The sequence below is a fragment of the Eubalaena glacialis genome, chromosome 8, assembly GCF_028564815.1.
Source record: "Eubalaena glacialis isolate mEubGla1 chromosome 8, mEubGla1.1.hap2.+ XY, whole genome shotgun sequence".
Taxonomy (NCBI): domain Eukaryota; kingdom Metazoa; phylum Chordata; class Mammalia; order Artiodactyla; family Balaenidae; genus Eubalaena; species Eubalaena glacialis.
In genome coordinates, this window is record NC_083723.1 from 809,526 (window position 1) to 828,568 (window position 19,043).

A 19,043-nucleotide genomic window follows, 5' to 3' on the forward strand; every position below is an offset into this window, starting at 1 on the left:
CAATGAGAAGCCTGCGCAAGGCAACAAAGAGTAGCCCCCGCTCGCCGCAACTAGAGAAAACCTGTGCGCAGCAACGAAGACCCAATGCAGCCAAAAATAAATAAACAAATAAATTTATGCCCAAGCAAGCAAACAAAAAAAACATTCTGTGAGTTACCTTCCCACCTTATCTAAGCTCATGCCTCTCAGGCTTCAGGGAATTCAAAGTCAGGCGTCTGTCCTCTTGCTCTGTCTCTCAACACACACACACACACACACACACACACACACACACACACACACACACGACTAATAATCATTCTGGTCCAAATGCTCTCTACTCCATGCAGGACACAAATTTATTTCCGCAATATTAGTTTGGCTTTTGTCACTTGATAAAAATTAGCGTTCTTCTGTGTGCTTTGTATTTCCTCCCTCTTTCTCTTGCATCCTTTCCTCCTCCTTCCCCCCCGCCCCGCCCCATGCTTCACTGAGCCCATGGTCATACACTGCCACAGGCAGGGGCTTCTAGGCAATATTAAGGTTAACGATTCACAGTCTAAGCACTTGAGAATATATTTTTGGAGGATACTAAGAACATTATATACAGTCTTGAGACACTATCACTTAATCACTAATAATGCATTTAGATTAGTCATTAGTAGTCGTTTTAGTATATAGAGGATAAAATGTTATAACGTTTGCGATGCATCCCCAGCCTCCCCGTGGCAGGCGCACTTTCTCTGTGGTGCTCTTAGTGTGCGGCACTCGCGCTAAGGAAGATGCACAGTTTGTGCTCTGTCTGAGATTTGCACTCACCTACAACCATTTCTATTCTCCACTTTATTGTCTAGGTTTGTTAGCTTTTCCTCCCTCTCCAGTTACCAGATAGATAAACACCAGATAAAGAAACACAGAGGACATAGATGCTTTTGAAGCATCGACTTTTTATACTGGTCTTGTCACTTCTTCACTCACCTGCTGACTTAAGGGCGTAATCGGCCATCTGGACTTGATCTTCTCTCAACTTTTTAAGTACATAATTTACCAAGTTTGACATTTCCTGTACAAATTTTAAAAAGAGTTTCCTGTTAACAATCTCTGTCAACTGCTTGAGTTTTGACAATTTACTGTGTTGATTTGGACCCAAGTTTCCTAATCTGCAAAATGATAACAACACTGAACATGGACCAAGCTGCAGATGGAGCCCGGCACCACACACAGATTCTTAATATCGCCTTCCCAGGTCAGTGCGCTCGGTGTTTCTCAGGCAGCTGAGTTATCCAAGCTGCGATGTGTTCGGCCGTTCGCCAAGGCCACAGAGCAAGGCTGGACTCAAGCCCCTTCTGAAGCCCTGACAACCACTCCATCACGCTCTCACGGTGGGACAGTCAAATGAGGATGCGTGTGACCTGCTGGGTGCCCCTTTTAGTGTCTCTGCTTAGTAATAAAGACTTGAATGTTCTGTAATATTTGGTTAAATGTATATATATATATATATATATATATATATATATATATATATATATTTATTTATTTATTTATTTATTTATTTATTTTTGCAGCTTGTGGGATCTTAGTTCCCCAACCCAGGATCGAACCTGTGCCCCCTGCAGTGGAAGCACAGATTCCTAACCACTGGACCGCCAGGGAACTCCCTGTAGGTATTTGGGGATCAAGGCAGTTTACATAGAGTACATGATTGCTTGTGTTAGAAATTATTCATCATTTGAATTAATATTGAGTTCTTAAGGATGTTCTGAGTCTAAAAAAACAAGTGTCCTGAGAGAACATAATAGTCTGAGTTCTAACTGAGGAAGCACTTTGTCCCAGGGCCGTGGCAGTGGGGGCCTGGAGGCAGTGGTGGTCAGTGTCAGCTTTCTGTGTCTTTCAAAAAGCAGAACCTAAGGAAAGGAAAGAAGTTACCGCTAATAAGGGGGGAGAAGAGGCAAAACCAAGCTCATTGGTCTTCACCATAATGTTGCCCGACCTGGTGCTGAGTAGGTCAAATACACGAGCTTTAGGTCCCCGAATAGAAATATTTTACTATTTAAGTATTTGTGTATGGACTTTCAGAGACTGTCATTTCTGAATGAGCTTTTGTTTGTCTTCTTTTGTTTTTTAAGTGCAAAATAAGACAGAATCAGTTACTTATTTGGGTGGGAAGTCAGTTTTCTTGCAATACAAAATCTTCCCTGTGACACAGCAATTATGAAAAAGTGTGTTTCCAGGGGCAAGATTTAGTGAATGTAAGCTACTGCCAGGGAAGAATTTTCAAGAGGACACAGACCACACCCCAGCTGTCGCCCCATTCCCCACTCACATAAGCTGTGGATGTGACAACTGAAGGTCGGACGAGCCCCGCCTCCCTGCCAATGCCCACATCACCTCGTCCACAACTTCAGTGTGGTCCCAGCCTTCAGCGGAGTCTCCGTCCACAGTCCAGCTGTAACTGTGCAGACCATCCCGTATATCTCTAAGTAAGGCCTTCAGAACATCTATTTCTTCAATTAAAAATAGAATTTCACGGAAGTTGTTTTCCAAAGTCTGGCTTTCCTTCCTGTGAATGGAGACCCTCACTGTGAAAGGAGGAAGCGGTGGGCTCCCTGGCGCCCCCCAGGGCTGGGCTTCAGGGCCAGCAAAATGAAGAGGTGCTTTACGTTGCAGAAGAGAGAAACCCCAAGTGAGGGGCGCTCAGGAGATGCCCCTTGGTCAAAAGCACTGCCCTTCACTACATGTGAAAAGCAAAGACTTTCAGGGAAGCTGTCCTGAGGGCATCCCAGGGCTTGGGGTGTGCTCTGTGCAGGCACGTCCCACCCCTCCCCTGGGGAGTGCAGCCACCCTGACCTGAGCTGGGTGATCTCACAGTGTGGATCTTAAATCCCCCTCTCACCTCCTTAGGATGGGGAACACCTTGTACTTTGAGTGGGGTACGGAACAGGAGATTCCCAACCAAGCCCTGAGGCTCTGTGGACCAGCCTCTGGCAGGCGAGGGGCGAGCTGGAGGATCCAGCCAGGGGTGGAGGTGGGGGGCAGCTGCCTTTCACCAGCTCCAGGGTGCAAGATTTTACTTTCCAAGTATGGGCTCTGCTACTTGTACAGTTTGAAAGTTATTAGAAAGAATAAGAAAATGTCAAGCCAATGGGTATTTCTTTATGCTGAAAAAAATGGAAGCACTACTTATCTAGTATTTTCTCCCAATTTGTGAAACAATATAAAATTTTGAAGAAATAAAAACTGTTAAATGTTGGTGTGTTTGTAACAGTTTTTATTCCATGCAAAAACATTGTTACAAAATAATTTTGTGTCCCACTGCACTTCCCAGATCAGTAAATATATTTTAGAATTATTTTAATGGCTTCATAATTCTCCATTCCACATGTTTAACCTTCGACCTGCTTTTCTCATCTTGGTTGTTTCCTTTTTTTAAAAAATAATAAATAATATTGAAAGCACCTCCCAGTGTATATTTCCTTAAAGAATGATCCTCAGAAGTAGAAATTAGTTTTATAATTTTACAAAAGCATTTCAGCGTTTGGACCCACACCAGAAAGTCAAACACATGAGAACATCTCACTCACTTTAAAAGTTCCAGTTGCTCTTTTGGCATTCGAAGCCTGGCCTGAAAAAAACAAAACAAAACAAAACAAAATCATTCCAAATCCTGCCTACTCAGGTAGAGTTATTTTTCCTGTTTGCAAAGGGGAAGGAAATCACACTGCCACCCTCGATAGAGACGTGCGGCAAGTGGGACCCACAGCCTCTAAGACACCTGCATCTTCCTGCAAATAGTTATATTTAGAGGAGATGCGGAAGCATCCAGACCTGAGGTTTGTTCCTGTACACAGTGAGGGGCATCCCCTTTCTCTGTAAGGAAGCCGATGGCTGGATTCCATTAGCATGCCATCAGACAAATTGCAGGCCTTTACCTAATGCCGGCAGGGTGTCTCAACAGGACCATCTCATGTTTGAACAGGGGGTGCCCAGCCAGGCTGACAATGCTGCTGCTGTTTAGGATGCACACAGGGCGTGGCGGAGGAGGTCCACAGGGGACAGCAGACAGAGGGTCTGCTCCCAGGCTGCAGCCCCTGCCCACCCAGCTTCCTTCCACCAGCTCTCTGTGTGCGAAGCTCCACGTACCTCGTGGGTTCTAGGCTCCCCCACCAATGGCTGCAAACCCAACAGCTTAAAATGACAGAAGTGGATTCTCTCACAGGCTTGGAGGCCAGAAGTCCGAGATCAGGGTGTCAGCAGGGCCGCACTTTCCTCTGAGGCTCAAGAGAGATTCCATTTCTTGCTTCTTCCACCTTCTGGAGGCTCCCGGGCTTGCTGTGGCCGCACTGTCCCCACACGCCCTTCTCCCCTAGGTGCATCTCCTCTGCATGTCTCTTATCTTATCTGTGTGACACGTGTCAATGGGTTTAGGGCCCATCTAGGAAATCCAGGATGACTTCATCTCAGGAGCCCTAATTACATCTGCAGAGACTCTTTTTCAAAATAAAGGTTCCATGCACAGGTTCTGGGGGGCAGGCCATGAAATAGCTTCTTGGGGGTCACTTTCCACCCACTGCAGTGACCATCCATGAGTTATCTGGGAAATAATGTCCCATCCTTCTCAGCAGACAAGTCTGCTTTTTTGTTTCAAAGACTCTGACTTCCCATCAGTTTGCTCTGCCAAAATGGTGCAAGGCGGGAGGGACATTTCATCCACACTGTTGTGTGACAGTGGAGTGGAATGGAGCACAGCACGCCACACAGAAAACAGTTACCTTGCTTTTGTTTTTCTGCTGAGCAATTTAATTTTTAAAAAATTTTTATTGGAGTATTGTTGTTTTACAATGTTGTGTTAGTTTCTGCTGTGCGCAAAGTGAATCAAATTATACATATACGTATATCCCCTCTTTTTTGGATTTCCTTCCCAGTTAGGTCACCACAGAGCACTGAGTAGAGTTCCCTGTGCTAAACGGTAGGTTCTCATTAGTGGGCAATTTAATTTCTTATAGGCTCTCCTCAACATTTTTCTTTTGATGGGGATGTGGATGTGGGAGCTTATTTTTGGTAGGGAGAAATTCTTACTTCTAGTTTTTCAGTTTCTGTTTGCATAGGTTTCCTGTAGGTAGGGGCAGTGTTTTGCACTTCTGTTGCTTTTTTTCTGTTCTAATCTTAAAAGAACATACAGAAAATATGCCCTCATTAATTTGCTGATAAATGAATTTGAGAGTTCTTTGAAAGCTAACATTTTCCGGATTTTTAAAAGCATTTTTATTTGCCTCATTTCCAAAAGGACTTTACGTGGCTTCCACTATAGGAACAAATATAGTATAAAAAGCCATCAGACGAGGGCTTCCCTGGTGGCACAGTGGTTAAGAATCTGCCTGCCAATGCAGGGGACACGGGTTCGAGCCCTGGTCCGGGAAGATCCCACATGCCACGGAGCAACTAAGCCCGTGCACCACAACTACTGAGCCTGCGTTCTAGAGCCTGCGAGCCACAACTACTGAGCCCGCGAGCCACGACTACAGAAGCCCGCGCACCTAGAGCCCGTGCTCCACAACAAGAAAAGCCAACACAATGAGAAGCCTGCACACTGGAATGAAGAGTAGCCCCCACTCACCGCAACTAGAGAAAGCCCGTGCACAACAACAAAGACCCAACACAGCCAAAAATAAATAAAATAATAAATTAAAAAATAAAAAAAGCTTAAAAAAAAAAAGCCATCAGACCAAAAAAAAGTGAGGAAATGAAAGTGAAGAGAAAAGAAGGACTGGAAAAGGAAGATAACATGTGAAAGATGGGTTGGCATCCACAGGGAAAAAAGAAAACCTCAAAGATGCAGCAGAGGCTGCTTTGGGTACGGCTGGTGATCCATCCCTTCCACGAGGGTCCTGTGATAAGAATGGTGCTGGGGCTCCTAAGAACCTTTCCGGAGCTTCCTTCTGGGCAGGTGTACAGAGCCCCATGGAAGGTTAGGACAGATGTCCAGAGCCTTCAGTAGGACTGCACAGCATCTCCAACAAAGCTCCTGATGAAACACCTGCTGCCTGACCCAAAACATGCCCATTGAAGGAGGACCAGTTGGCATCTACAGTCAACTGAACAGGTGTGGAATCAACAGCCTCCTGACAGGGCTGAGTAGAAAAGGCAGAGAAACAGCTGTGGACAGGGCCACAGCCTTGTTTGTCACTGTTAACTATTTTACTCTTAAAAATATGGAAGCCTTCATGAATCTGCTAGTCATCCTTGTTCAGGGGCCGTGCTGATCTTCTCTGTACTGTTCCAGTTTTTGTATGTGCGCTGCTTAGGCGAGCACTGTTTTGTTTTTACAGGTAATGTCGACCGAGACCCAAAGCTTTATGCCTTAGAATGTGGCTCCAATACTTCGAGCTGGGAAAAATTGGATGCAAGTGTTCACAAATGCCTCACGTGGCCAGTACTTTTTCTTTTTTTTTATAACGAAACTGCCACAAGTTATCTAATTTTAAACCTTATAACTTCCAGGGAAGAGGGCACCAACTCAGGTCCAAGGTCATTGACTGGATGGAGTTCATTGGTCTGTCCCTTCTTTCCGTGGAGCAGTGGGTGACTTGTACGAAGCTCCTGTCCTTCCTTCCTTCTCTCATCTTCGGAGGCCAAAGCATAGGATAGACAAGGTAACATCTGGAGTGCTGGGGTGCACCAGAGAGAGGACACCAGTGTCTGGTCTCAGGCTAAGTCCCTTTTGCTCTAACTAGCTTCAGGACAGCTGTGAGGCCATTCTGTCCACAGCTCCAGGCAGTGGTTAACTGAAGTGCTAGTTGCCATTTTCCACATGCTGAAGCTTCCCTTGGGGTGCTGGCTTAGTTTGTTCAGGCTGCTCCAGAATACCAGAGACTGGTTGGCTTATAAATAACAGTTTATTTCTCACAGTTGTGGAGACAGAATTTCAAGATCAAGGCATCAGCAGATTTGGTATCTGGTGAGAACCACTTCCTGGTTCACAGACAGTGTCTCCTCACTGTGTCCTCACATGGCAGAGAGAGGGCAGGGAGCCCTCTGGGGTATCTTCTTTTATTTTTTATTTTTATTTTTTGGCCACACCATGTGGCATGCAGGATCTTAGTTTCCCAACCAGGGATCGAACCCACACACCCTGCAGTAGAACAGTGGAGTCTTAACCACTGGACCGCCAGGGAAGTCCCTGGGCTATCTTTTTTTAATGGGCACTAATCCCAATCATGGGGGCTCCACCCTCATGACTTAATCACTTCTCAAAGGCCCCACCTCCTAATACCTGGGGTTAGGTTTCAACATATGAATTTGGGGGGGGACATAAATATTCAGCCTATGACATTCTAACCCTGGCTCCCCAAATTAATGTCCTTCTTGCATGCAAAATGCATCCATTTTATCCCAACAGCTCAAAAGTCTTTGTTCATTCTAGCATCAACTTAAAAGTCTAAAGTCCAAAGCCTCAACTAAATATCATCCAAGTCAGATATGGATGAGACCCCAGGTACAATTCATCCTGAAGCAAACGCCCCTCCAGCTATGAAGCTGTGAAATCAAACACATTATCTGCTTTCAAACATAGCAGCATAGGATAGACATTTCCATTGCAAAAGGGAGAAACAGGGAAGAAGGAAAGGGTAATGAATCACAAATCTAGTGTATTAGATTTTAAATGAGTGACATAAAAAATGATTTAACAAAACATCACCTGGTAATTGTAAAGTTGTGAACCATATTCTGCAATTACAGCATAAAATTGTCTGGATTTGTGAGGAAACTCTTTTTCTTTAAGCCTCATGTGATTTCTAAATCCTGTTAAGGAAAAGATTGACTTTGATTAAATAGTTTATCTGGAAACAGTTATAAGATATTTTACATTGATGAAACAAAATTTATATTTTCAGGCAGGGCAAAAAAAATTAAAGTTCTTTCTCTGTGTCCATATGGGCCTCCTCCCTCCCTCCCTAATATGCAGTGTACATCTGCATTACACATTAACCAGAGCTCTTCAAAGACGGGAGTGAACTTTATATAAATATCAGCATGTCATTTTGACGTATGAGCTTTTGTCTCAAAAATGTATATGTGCCTTCGACTTCTAACAGGTGGAACAGTTCTCAGAACTACTGAGAGTCTGCCTCCTGAGATATAATCCTCAGTTTGGCTTGAATAAAATTCCTCTTTTTTCTTCTTAACCTGATTGTTAATTGAATTTTTGTGGACAACATATATTAATAGAGATTTCTCTAAGCAGGGAAGCTATATCAGGTTCTTGGGTGACAATAATTTTCAATGGCAGCATAAGGGGCTCAAAAAATTGTTCCTCCATTGAAATAATCACAAGCTTGCAAAGACTAACAGGACCAACTTTATTGGAATTCTGAAATCTAATCTCAAACTTACAGCAACCAGAGGACTGAAGAAAAGGGCAGATTAGTTTTGGAAAGAGAGCAGTGCGGCATTATTGCTCACCTGACTTACCATCTCCCACTCCCCAGAATGGTGGCAGTGGCTGTGCGGATAGCAGCCAATGTTTCTGGTGCAGATGTTGTGGCAGGGGTCTAATACAGACATTGTTCTTCAACTAGTGTGACTCTGAGTTTTGACCTGCTTAGTGTTCCCCTGATTAGCTGGTGCAGAGGCTGACCTTTGTTTCTACCCACTCCCTTGGGCTAGAACAGTTTTCTGGGAGGCTGCAATGTCTGTTGAAAGATTTCAAGACATAAACTGGCCATGACATCTCTGAGGAAGCCCAAACATTGGACTAACTAGACAAAAACTTTATAAACCATCTGTCTTAAATATGCTCAAAAACTAAAGGAAACCATGGACAAAGAACTAAAGAAAACCAAAGAAATGAAGTATGAATAAAATGATAATATCAATAGAAAAATTATAAAAGGAACCAAATACAAATTCTGGAGCTGAAAAGTACAATAACTGCAATGAAAAAATTCACTGAAAGGGCTCAACAGCAGATGTGAGTAGGTAAAAGAGAGAATCAATGAACTCAGAGATAGAACAATTGAAATTATCAAGTATGATGATGAGGAGGAGAAAGAATAAAGAAAGTACACAGGGCTTGAGAGACCTGCAAAACAGCATCAAACTTATCAATGTACACTTATGGGAGTCCCAGAAGAAGACAGAGCAAAGGGCAGAAAGAATATTTGAAGAAATAATAGCTGAAAACTTCCCAATTTGATGAAAAGCATAAATCTACACATCCAAGAAGCTCAACAAACTCTAACTAGGATAAACTTAAGGAGACTTATACTAAGACACACTATAATCAGTCAGTCAAAAGCCAAAGACAGAGAATCTTTTTTTTTTTTTTACATCTTCATTGGAGTATAATTGCTTTATAATGTTGTGTTAGTTTCTACTGTACAACAAAGTAAATCAGCTATATGTATACATATATCCCCATATCCCCTCCCTCTTGAGCCTCCCTCCCACCCTTGGTAGTGTATATATGTCATTGCTACTCTCTCACTTCATCCCAGCTTCCCCTTCCCCACTGTGTCCTCAAGTCCAAAGACAGAGAATCTTGAAAACAGCAAGAGAAATACTACTTGTCATGTACAAGGAATCCTTAATAAGAATATTATCAGATCTCTGAATACTATCAGAAACTATGGAAGCCAGAAGGTGGTGGGATGACATATTTAACATGCTGAAAGGAAAAAAAAACAAAACATGCCAACCAAGAATTCTATATCCACCCAAACTATCCTTCAAAATGAAGAGGAAATTAAGACATTCCCAGAAAACAAAAACTGAAGAAGTTATTGCCAGAATACCTGCCCTACAGTAAATGCTAAAGGGACTCCTTCAGGCTGAAGTGAAAGGGCACTAGAGAGTCAATGTCATCTGGAGAAAATCAATATCTCCAGTAAAGGCAACTGTAAGTTTTAATAAGTAAATATAAAAGCCAGTATTATTGTATTTTTGCTTCATAAGTCTTCTTTTTATTTCCTGCATGATTAAAAAGACAAATGCATAAAAATAATTATAGATCTATGTTAATGGATACACAATATATAAAAGTGTAATTTTTGACAACAACAGCGTAAAGGAGGAAGGGACGGAGCTGTATAGGAGCAGAGTACTTATATGCTGTTGCAGTTATGTTGGTACCAATTCAGGCTATATTTTATGAATTCAGAGTGTTAGTTGTAATCTCCGTGGTAGTCACCATGAAAATTTCTAAAAAATATGCACAAAATGAGAAGAGAATCAAAACAGTACACTACAGGGACCTCCCTGGTGGTCCAGTGGTTAAGACTGTGTGCTTCCATTGCATGGGGCGCAGGTTCGATCCCTGATCAGGGAACTAAGATCCCACATGCTGTGCGGTACAGCCAAGAAAAAAAAAACACAAAAAAACAATTAAACACAAAAGGCAATAATGAATAAAATAAGGACCGAACAAGGTATAAGACAGAGAAAACAATAGGAAAATGGCCGAATTCTTTTCTTATCAGTAATTACTTTACATGTAAATGGATTAAACTCACCAATCAAAATAAAGACTGCCAGAATGGATTAAAAAAACATGATCCAACTATATGTTGCCTACAGGAGATGCATTTTACAACCCAAACTGAAAGGCTTACTATTGTTAAGATGACAATACTACCTGAAACTGTCTATAGGTTCCAAGCAATCCTTGTCAAATTCCAACAATGTGGTCCAGGCATAAAGATAGACATATAGACCAATGGGATAGAATTGCAAATCCAGAAATAAGCCCATACATCTATGGCTGATTGAATTTTTTGACAAGGGTGACAAGACCATTCAATGGGGAAAATAGTCTTTTCAACAAATGATGCTGAGACAACTGGATGTCCATTTGCTAAAAAATGAAGTTGGATCCCTACCTCATGTTATATACAAAAATTAACTCAAAAGGGATCAGTGAGCTAAATGTAAGAGTGAAAATCATACAACTCTCAGAAAAGACATAGAAGTAAATTGTCATGACCTAAAATTTAGTAGTGGATTCTTAGATATGACACCATTAAAATTAAAACATTTTGTGCATCAAAGGACATTACTCAAAAAGTGAAAAGGCAACCTACTGAATGAAAGAAAATATCTGCAAATTATATATCTGAGAAGGGTCTAATATCCAGACTATATTAATATAAAGGACTCTTACAAGTCAACCACAAAAAGACAAAAACCCAATCAAATGGGCAAAGGACTAGAAGAGACTTTCTCCAAAGAAGACGTATAAATGTCAAACAAGCACATAAAAAGTGGCTCAATATTAGTCAATATCAATCATTAGGGAAATGCAAATCAAAACCACAATGAGACAGTACTTCACATCCACCAGGATGGCTACAATCCTAAAAAATGGAGAATAACAAGTGTTGGTGAGGATGTGTGGAAACTGGGACCATCATACATTGCTGGTGGGAAAGTGAAATGGTGCAGCTTCTCTGGAAAAGAGTTTGGCAATTCCTCCCTAGCAATTTGCTAGTAGGAATATAACACAAAGAATTGAAAACAGGTACAGTAAGTCCACTACATGTGAACGAGTTCCGTGCTGAGAGCTAGTTCATAAGTCCAATTTGTTCATAAGTCCAAATACTTATAATACTTTTCACACAAATAATACATAAAAAACAAACAAACACAAAAAATAAAACATTTTAAATTCTACAGTACAGTACCTTGAAAAGTACAGTAGTACAGTACAACAGCTGGCATATAGGGGCTGGCATCGAGTGAACAGGCAAGAAATAAAGATACTGTACTACTGTACTCTATACAGTACTGTACAGTAAAGTACACAAAAGCACAACCACTTGTAGAGGATGCACACACATGACAATGTACGCCAGACATGTGAACTAAGTTATGTGATTGGACATGTGAATGTACGTTCGAATCTTTGAAAGTTCACAACGTGAAGGTTCATATGTAGGGGACTTACCATATTCAAACAAGTACATGTACACACATGTTCATAACAGCACTATTCACAACAGCCGAAAGGTGGAAGCAGTGGATGCCCATCCATAGTTGAATGGATAAACAAATTGTGGTCTATTGATACAATGGAATATTATTCATCCACAAAAAGGAATGAAGCACTTATTCATCTACAACATGGATGAGCCTCAAAAACATGATGCTTAGTGAAAGAAGCCAGACAAAAATGGTCATACATTGTATGATTCCGTTTACGTGACACATTCAGAACATATCAATCCTTAGAAACAGAAAGCAGATTGGTGGTTGCCAGGGGATAGGGGAGGGGGAATGGGGAGTGGCTGATTAATGGGTGTGGGGTTTCTTTTGGGGTTGATGAAAATGTTTCGGAGTTAGAAGTGGTAGTTGTACAACATTGTGAATGCACTCAATGCCACTAAATTGTTCACTTCTAAGTGGTTAATTTTATATTATGTGGATTTCACCCCAGTAGATAAAAAAAGGATCCGAGGGGCTTCCCTGGTGGCGCAGTGGTTAAGAATCTGCCTGCCAATGCAGGGGACACGGGTTCCAGCCCTGGTCCAGGAAGATCCCACATGCTGCGGAGCAACTAAGCCCGTGAGCCACAACTACTGAGCCCATGTGCCACAACTACTGAGCCTGCACTCTAGAGCCTGTGCTCCACAACAAGAAAAGCCACCGCAATGAGAAGCCTGCGCACCGCAACGAAGAGTAACCCCTGCTCGCCGCAACTAGAGAAAGCCCACGCACAGCAATGAAGACCCAATGCAGCCGAAAATAAATTAAAAAAAAAAAGAAGGATCTGAGTCCAGTTTAATTCCATTGAAATCATTACCACATCAGTGGTGTCTAAAATGGATCTGGCCCCTTTGTGGGCAAGTGGGCAAGCTTACAGTGGGGAAAGACAAAGAAGAAGTTTGCATGCACTGTGAAGTTGTATCTTAAAAGATGTCAAAGGAATATAGGGTATTCATTTCCAAAACAAGGAAAATCCTGAGCACGAATAGTTCTACCGTTCACATGGCGTGCTCCTGACACAGGCAGGGAGGTGGAGCCTAAGAAGAGCAGGTGTGGATCACTGTACACGGGGCTAGGGTAGAGCTGTGGGAAATCTCATCACAGAGGGTTCGCGAGTCAGGGCCAGGCAGCAGCAAGGGGTCTGGGGCGTGGGTGCGGTCTCCTGAGGTTCACAGTCTGAAATCAGCAGAGATGAAGACGAGACAGCTGGAAGCAGCAGAGCCAGGCAGCGTGCAGTTCTCGGTAGGAACTGGAATATTCAAGGTCTAGTCTAGAGGTCTGCTGAGATGGGGTGGGTGCTCAGGGCACTAAGATGCAGCTAAAGGAAGGCTGGTGCAGGCTTTAGAGAGCCCTCGGTCCAGGTATCTGCATGCAGTCCCAACTAAATAGCCCCCACTGCCATGTAAAACAGCATTTCGTGGTGAAACTGGGTGGAACTGTTTCATGGGCAGTCTACACTTCAGGTTGTCTGCATACCACAGAGCAGTTTTCCAGTGTGCTAGGGTTTGTGATGGGTGATGTTCACAGTCAGAAAACTGCAAACGGCATGTTCCATCATTTCTTCAAGAATCCCATGATAAGCCAGAGTTTTTGGTTGTCAAAATCCCATAAGATGAGTCACCCAGATTTAGAAAAGGTCAATTGTATGTGTTTGCAATAAAAATATAAAGGATTCTTAACTTCAAAGCAACTTCTTTCATTTTAAACTGTGATTCTAAGAGAAATAAAGTACTTGCTAAGTTTTCACAAAGATGCCCATATTACTTTTACAATCAGAAATAAAAGATAAAAAAAAAAAAAAAAGGAATGGTTCAAGAGCGTGCAGTCACTTCCAGGCTCCTGTGGCATTTATTACAAATGTGAGTCATTCCACTGTGATGTCTCTCACCACACACATCCTGTGAAATGGCTTCAAGGATCATTATTTAGGAAGACTCACCTAGAAGAAGAAAAGTCAGTATAAACACCATACTCGCGACAGTCTTCCATGATCGAGTTAACCTAAAAAGAAGAAAAATAACAGCAAAAAGAATTTACCAACACACCACCCTTAACCTTTAATTTGAACTTTAACCTCTATAGCCAAGTCAACAAATATGACTAGGCTGAGTATGTGAGTTAATTTAAATCCTAATCCACTATCTGTGGAATTGAGGGAAAACAGTATTCAGGCTGGTGTATATACATATTCACACATACATATATACCCCTCTCTTTCACACACATTACTGTCATGCTGTTGCATGTTTTTATGCCTATAAATGCTTATAAAGAAGAAAACAAAGGAGGTTATCCTAGAGGTCTGCAATGTAGCGTGAGCCAAAGAGAAAAAAGAAAAGTCAGAGTCTGATTTTGTGGAAATTCGGTATTAAGCTAAAGAACCACGACAATGAGCAGCTACCTGATAAAATTCTTGAAAGCAATCCTCACCTTTTTCCCATTTTTTATTGAAGTACAACATACATACAGAAAAGAGCACAAACCATCACACAGCTCAGTGGACTTTCACCAAATGAACGTATCCACGTAACTTCACCCAGAACCAGGAAAGAGCACGGCAGCTGGTCAGCAGCCCCTCTCGGCCCCCATCAGACCCTGCATTTCCCGCCCCTGAAGGGCACCTCTCTCCCAGGCTCTGTGCCCACTGAGTAGGCCGCCTGGTTGGGAAGCATCGTAAACGGAACATATGTGTGGCTGCTCCTCTGAATGTTTGCGAGCCATCCATAGCCTCACGCTGCGTGGCTGGAGCCCCTTCATTCTTATCACTGCAGAGTATCCCACTGTGTGAGTACACACACGGGTACCATCCTAATGTTGGTGGGCATTAGGGGCCGTGATGCACAACACCATTGCAGTCTTACAAACGATGCTGCTGTGAGCGCCCTTGTCCGTGGCTTTTGATGAACACACCGTGTGTATTTCATTTAGGTGAACTCCCAAGAGAGGAACTGCTGGGTGGTAGGGTCTGTGCATATTCAGCCTCAGTAGATTTTTCCAAAGAGTTTTACAATGTGATCCCAGTTATAACCTTTTCAGATCCAACTTTAAAGATTGTTTAAAAAGAAAAAAAAAGAAATTGTCTAGAACAGGCTAATCCCGTTAAGACAGAAGGCTAGGAGCTTTGGGACAAAGTACTCTAAGGTGGCAGACTGAAATTTCTATTTAAAACATATGAAAAACTAGGTAAAGATGAATCACTCATTAATCACAGATGGCACCTTGACGTAGCAGGAGAAGCACTGGGTCACAACTTAGGAAAGGGGGCGTTGTTACTGAACGTGAGTCTGTGTGCCCGATGCACAGTGAGGGCAGACAAAACAGAAACGTTGGAGTGTGGAGCAAAGAAAGGTTTATTTCAGGGCCGATCAAGGAGACGGGTGGCTCACGCCTTAAAACCCCCGAACTCCCTAAAGCCTTTCAGCAAAGTCCTTTCATAGGAAAGGTGAGAGACGGGCGTGGTTGGTTGCTGCAGGCTTCTTGGTGTCAGAGCCTTTGTTCTCGCAGCTGTCCATGAAGGTCAGGTCACCATGTTCCTGTAAACCTCCATCAAAACAAATGTTATCCTCTGTCCTGCAAGTTTTTATCTAAAGGTGTAATGCTCTTAAAGGTCGTAGACAAGAAAGAGAAAGACAGGCATTACATTCCTTCTCCATGCGTCCTTGCGGCTTTTAACACATAACAAATCCCTAAGCAAAGCGCCAGCATCACCCCACATCTTACTTGTTCAGGTCCCAAGTCTCGACTTTCGCCCTCCGAGGTCCAGGCCGTGGCTGAGGGGAGGGGCGTCCCTGTGCGGGCCGGTCACCCTGACGGGCAGCGCTCATCCAGCACATAGTCTGGGTCTTCCTGCCAGTGCCCAGGCCCCGCTGAGGAATCTCAGCTAGCAGTGCCCTCAGGGCCAGGTCCCCAGACCTGCCCAGCCATCATCACTGAGGGAGCCAGGTGCCCAGGACCCAGCCGGCCCTCAGCCTCCTCAGGCCACGCAAATGGGGACCAGGTCCCTCGGACCCGTGCTCACAGTCTGGCGATAACGGCCTGGTGCCCGCCCCGCCCCTCCCTTATGACACTGCTGGGCCTGAGTTTCAGCAAGTCACTTGAACAGTTTGGGTTTGGGGTTTTGACCTGTTATGAGCTAGTTGCCATCAACAGAAAGGCAGAATTCCCTGCTCCAGGCGAATGAAGAATGGCTGAGCAAGGGACCTCAAGTCTGGAAGCTGCTTCATTCATAGTGCTGGACCCTGCACACGAAGAGACCGGGCAAGAGGCCACTAACAAATGAATGACCCGAGAGGCTGCAGTTTACAGTCATAATTTCACACTGCTGCCGAAGTGCATTCTCTAAAAAAGAATGTCTTTCTCTTTCATAACCCTTGTCCCCCACTCGCTGTAATTAACCTAAAACCCCAGGCCACAGAAAGTAACATTGCTGTTTAACATTAGGCAAAGGAGACAGGAAACAGATTTCCTGAATTCGTTTGAGCTAGTTGACCAAATGGACGGATTTGCTCCCTCAGGGGTCTGCTCCTGAGCGGTACTGTCCATTCGGCTTGTAACCTGACAGCTCGGGAAGCAGCTCAAACGCCGCGGGGAGTGCAGACTCAGGACTGTCAGGGAGGAAAACATTTTCCTCTCCCCTCCTAGGTTCCTCTGGCTGGTCTAAGAATTAAATGGACCTGAGACAGATTAAGCAAACACAAGTTTTATAACAGGTACGTGTGAGGGAGGCCAGGAAAACGGAGTCGCTCGCGCAGATGGCTGAGACGCTCACCTCAAATACCATCTTCAGCTAAAGGCAGAAGAGGAGGTCAGGTTTGGAACTTCAGAGGGGAGGAAGGCAGTTCACATGGGGATGGAAAAGCAAGAGTCTGGTACATAAAAGCGGAGACGGTGGGACACAGAGTGGACTCTGATGTCTGGGCCCTGCCGGTCCCCACCCCTTGCCCCAATTCTCTGCAGACATCCCTCCCTGCTGATAGCTCTGTTCCAGGGACAGTCCCTTTATCTCAGTTCTTTACGCAGCTAAGGGGGAGGTAAAAAGAACCTCCTGAGTCTTCTGTTTCTTCCAAATAATCGGCCTAAATTAACCCTCATGCCAAAGAGACATATTTTATGGGGGGGGGAGGGCAAATTTTGTTCCTCTACAGAATGAGCCACCTAATTCCCCCCACATAGAATCTTTAAGTGGCTTATCCATCTACAAAAAGCAATCATGCCTATTGTCCATCCAGGGTGGTGAGAATGTGCTAAAAGCAACAGAGAGGAAGGTCTTCCCAGCCCTCTTCTCCGAAGGGACGTGCATTCTTGAAACCACTGTACCCCTTGAAATCTCACTGGTCACCTGGGGGATCCACTGTCTAAAGAGAGTTACTTAAAGGTCATGGACCCCCGCCCCCCCCGGGGGACTGGCTTAATGAAAATTACCACATACCTCATTAACCAAAGGTTAACTAAGCTTTTTGATCCCAGCAGGCAGCGCCAAGGGGGCAGGTGAAGGGTCTTGGGTCTTTGGGCCACCCAAGTGGCTGGGGCTTTCCTGCTGTCTCCTCATGTGCTCTAACTAGAGGAGACAGCTATCAGCTCAAAATGTGTACCCACTAACAGCCTGTGTAGTCAATTCTCACCCAAGGATGTAACAAATGCCCTCTGTGTCCAGAGTCGTAAAGCTCAGCACTGGACCCTGCACACGACAGAGACCGGCCAAGAGGCCACTGACGAATGACCCGAGAGGCTGCAGGTTACAATCACATAATTTCACACTGCTGCCAAAGTGACATTAAAAAAGAATGTCTTCTCTTTTATAACCCTTGTCCCCCACTTGCTGTAATTAACCTAAAACCCCTGCCATAGAAAGAAGACAGCAGGCCACAGAAAGTACTGGGATTCAGAGAAATATTCAGAGGCTTTCTCTATAAAGGAGGGTTATTTTCCAGGTGAACAGAGCACATAGGACACATGACACGTATCCCATCAGATCTTATGGAATCCCCCTGCAGGTACGTACCCGCTGGCGTCAGGGTTTTCCTGCTCGGAGAGCACAGCACTCCTGCTCGAGCCGCTGCCGGCCTCCTCGGAAGGAGCCCTGAAGAGCCTGGCACACCTCCTCGACCTGGGTCTTCCACTCATTTTCCCCACGAGGAACAAGTTGCTGGTAGATGGAATACCGTCTGCTGTCTCTTTGCTACTTGATGGAAAACATGATGCGATCCATAATGCGCTTTGGGTTGGTTCGGGTTTTGTCTTCTTACTTCTCAGGTGGTTGTCCTTTGAGGAGGAAACCTAGTGAACAAACCTTGAGATGCCTCGGGCTCTTCTGTTGCATCACCTTCTGTGACACATCACAATGGCCCAGCCCCGCGCAGGGGGTGCACGTGGCCCCCTCCACCAGCCAGCACACATCCTGAGTGTACATCACAGTGCTTTATGGCAGCAGCTCCCAAACATACCAGGAAATGCCAGGGTACCCGTACCCACTGTTCTCAATTTTTTTTAATTAAAAAAAATTTTTTTCTTTTGGCCATGCCGCACAGCATGTAGGATCTTCGTTCCCCAACCAGGGATCGAACCCATGCCCCCTGCAGTGGAACTGCAGAGTCTTAACCACTGGACTGCCAGGGAAGTCCCCCTACCCACTATTCTGCTACAACAAATCAATGTTTCACTGTGTTTGCTTCAGTACTTTTTAAAATTTATTTTTGCTGCGTTGGGTCTTCGTTGCTGCTTGAGGGCTTTCTCTATTTGTGTCGAGCGGGGGCTACTCTTCGTTGTGGTGCGCAGGCTTCTCATTACGGTGGCCTCTCGTTGCGGAGCACGGGCTCTAGGCCCTCGGGCTTCAGTAGTTGTGGCACACAGGCTCAGTAGTTGTGGCTCACGGGCTCTAGAGCACAGGCTCAGTAGTTGTGGTGCACGGGCTTAGTTGCTCCGTGGCATGTGGGATCTTCCCGGACCAGGGCTCGAACCCGTGTCCCCTGCATTGGCAGGCGGATTCTTAACCACTGCCCCACCAGGGAAGCCCTTCAGTAATTTTTTAAAAAAAATAAAATACTAGGGACTTCCCTGGTGGCGCAGTGGTTGAGAATCTGCTTGCCAAT

The 19,043-nt window shown here is 44.3% G+C and overlaps 1 protein-coding gene and 1 non-coding gene across 2 annotated transcripts in view; both read right to left on the bottom strand.

Annotated features, from left to right (window-relative positions):
- SUN3 (Sad1 and UNC84 domain containing 3) overlaps positions 1-18,078 on the bottom strand; it is a 37,634-nt gene extending 19,556 nt beyond the window's left edge. The window contains exons 1-6 of the mRNA XM_061197517.1: positions 17,957-18,078; positions 13,895-13,956; positions 7,676-7,779; positions 3,561-3,601; positions 2,368-2,539; positions 958-1,042 (exon numbers count right to left, since the gene is read on the bottom strand). Coding sequence (XP_061053500.1) covers positions 958-1,042; positions 2,368-2,539; positions 3,561-3,601; positions 7,676-7,779; positions 13,895-13,956; positions 17,957-18,078 — 586 coding nt within the window. The remainder of the gene's footprint in view (positions 1-957; positions 1,043-2,367; positions 2,540-3,560; positions 3,602-7,675; positions 7,780-13,894; positions 13,957-17,956) is intronic.
- On the bottom strand, positions 6,183-6,289 carry LOC133097122 (U6 spliceosomal RNA). Its single transcript, XR_009701995.1, has one exon. It is a non-coding gene; the product is annotated as a U6 spliceosomal RNA (small nuclear RNA).
- Positions 18,079-19,043: the final 965 nt, after the last annotated feature.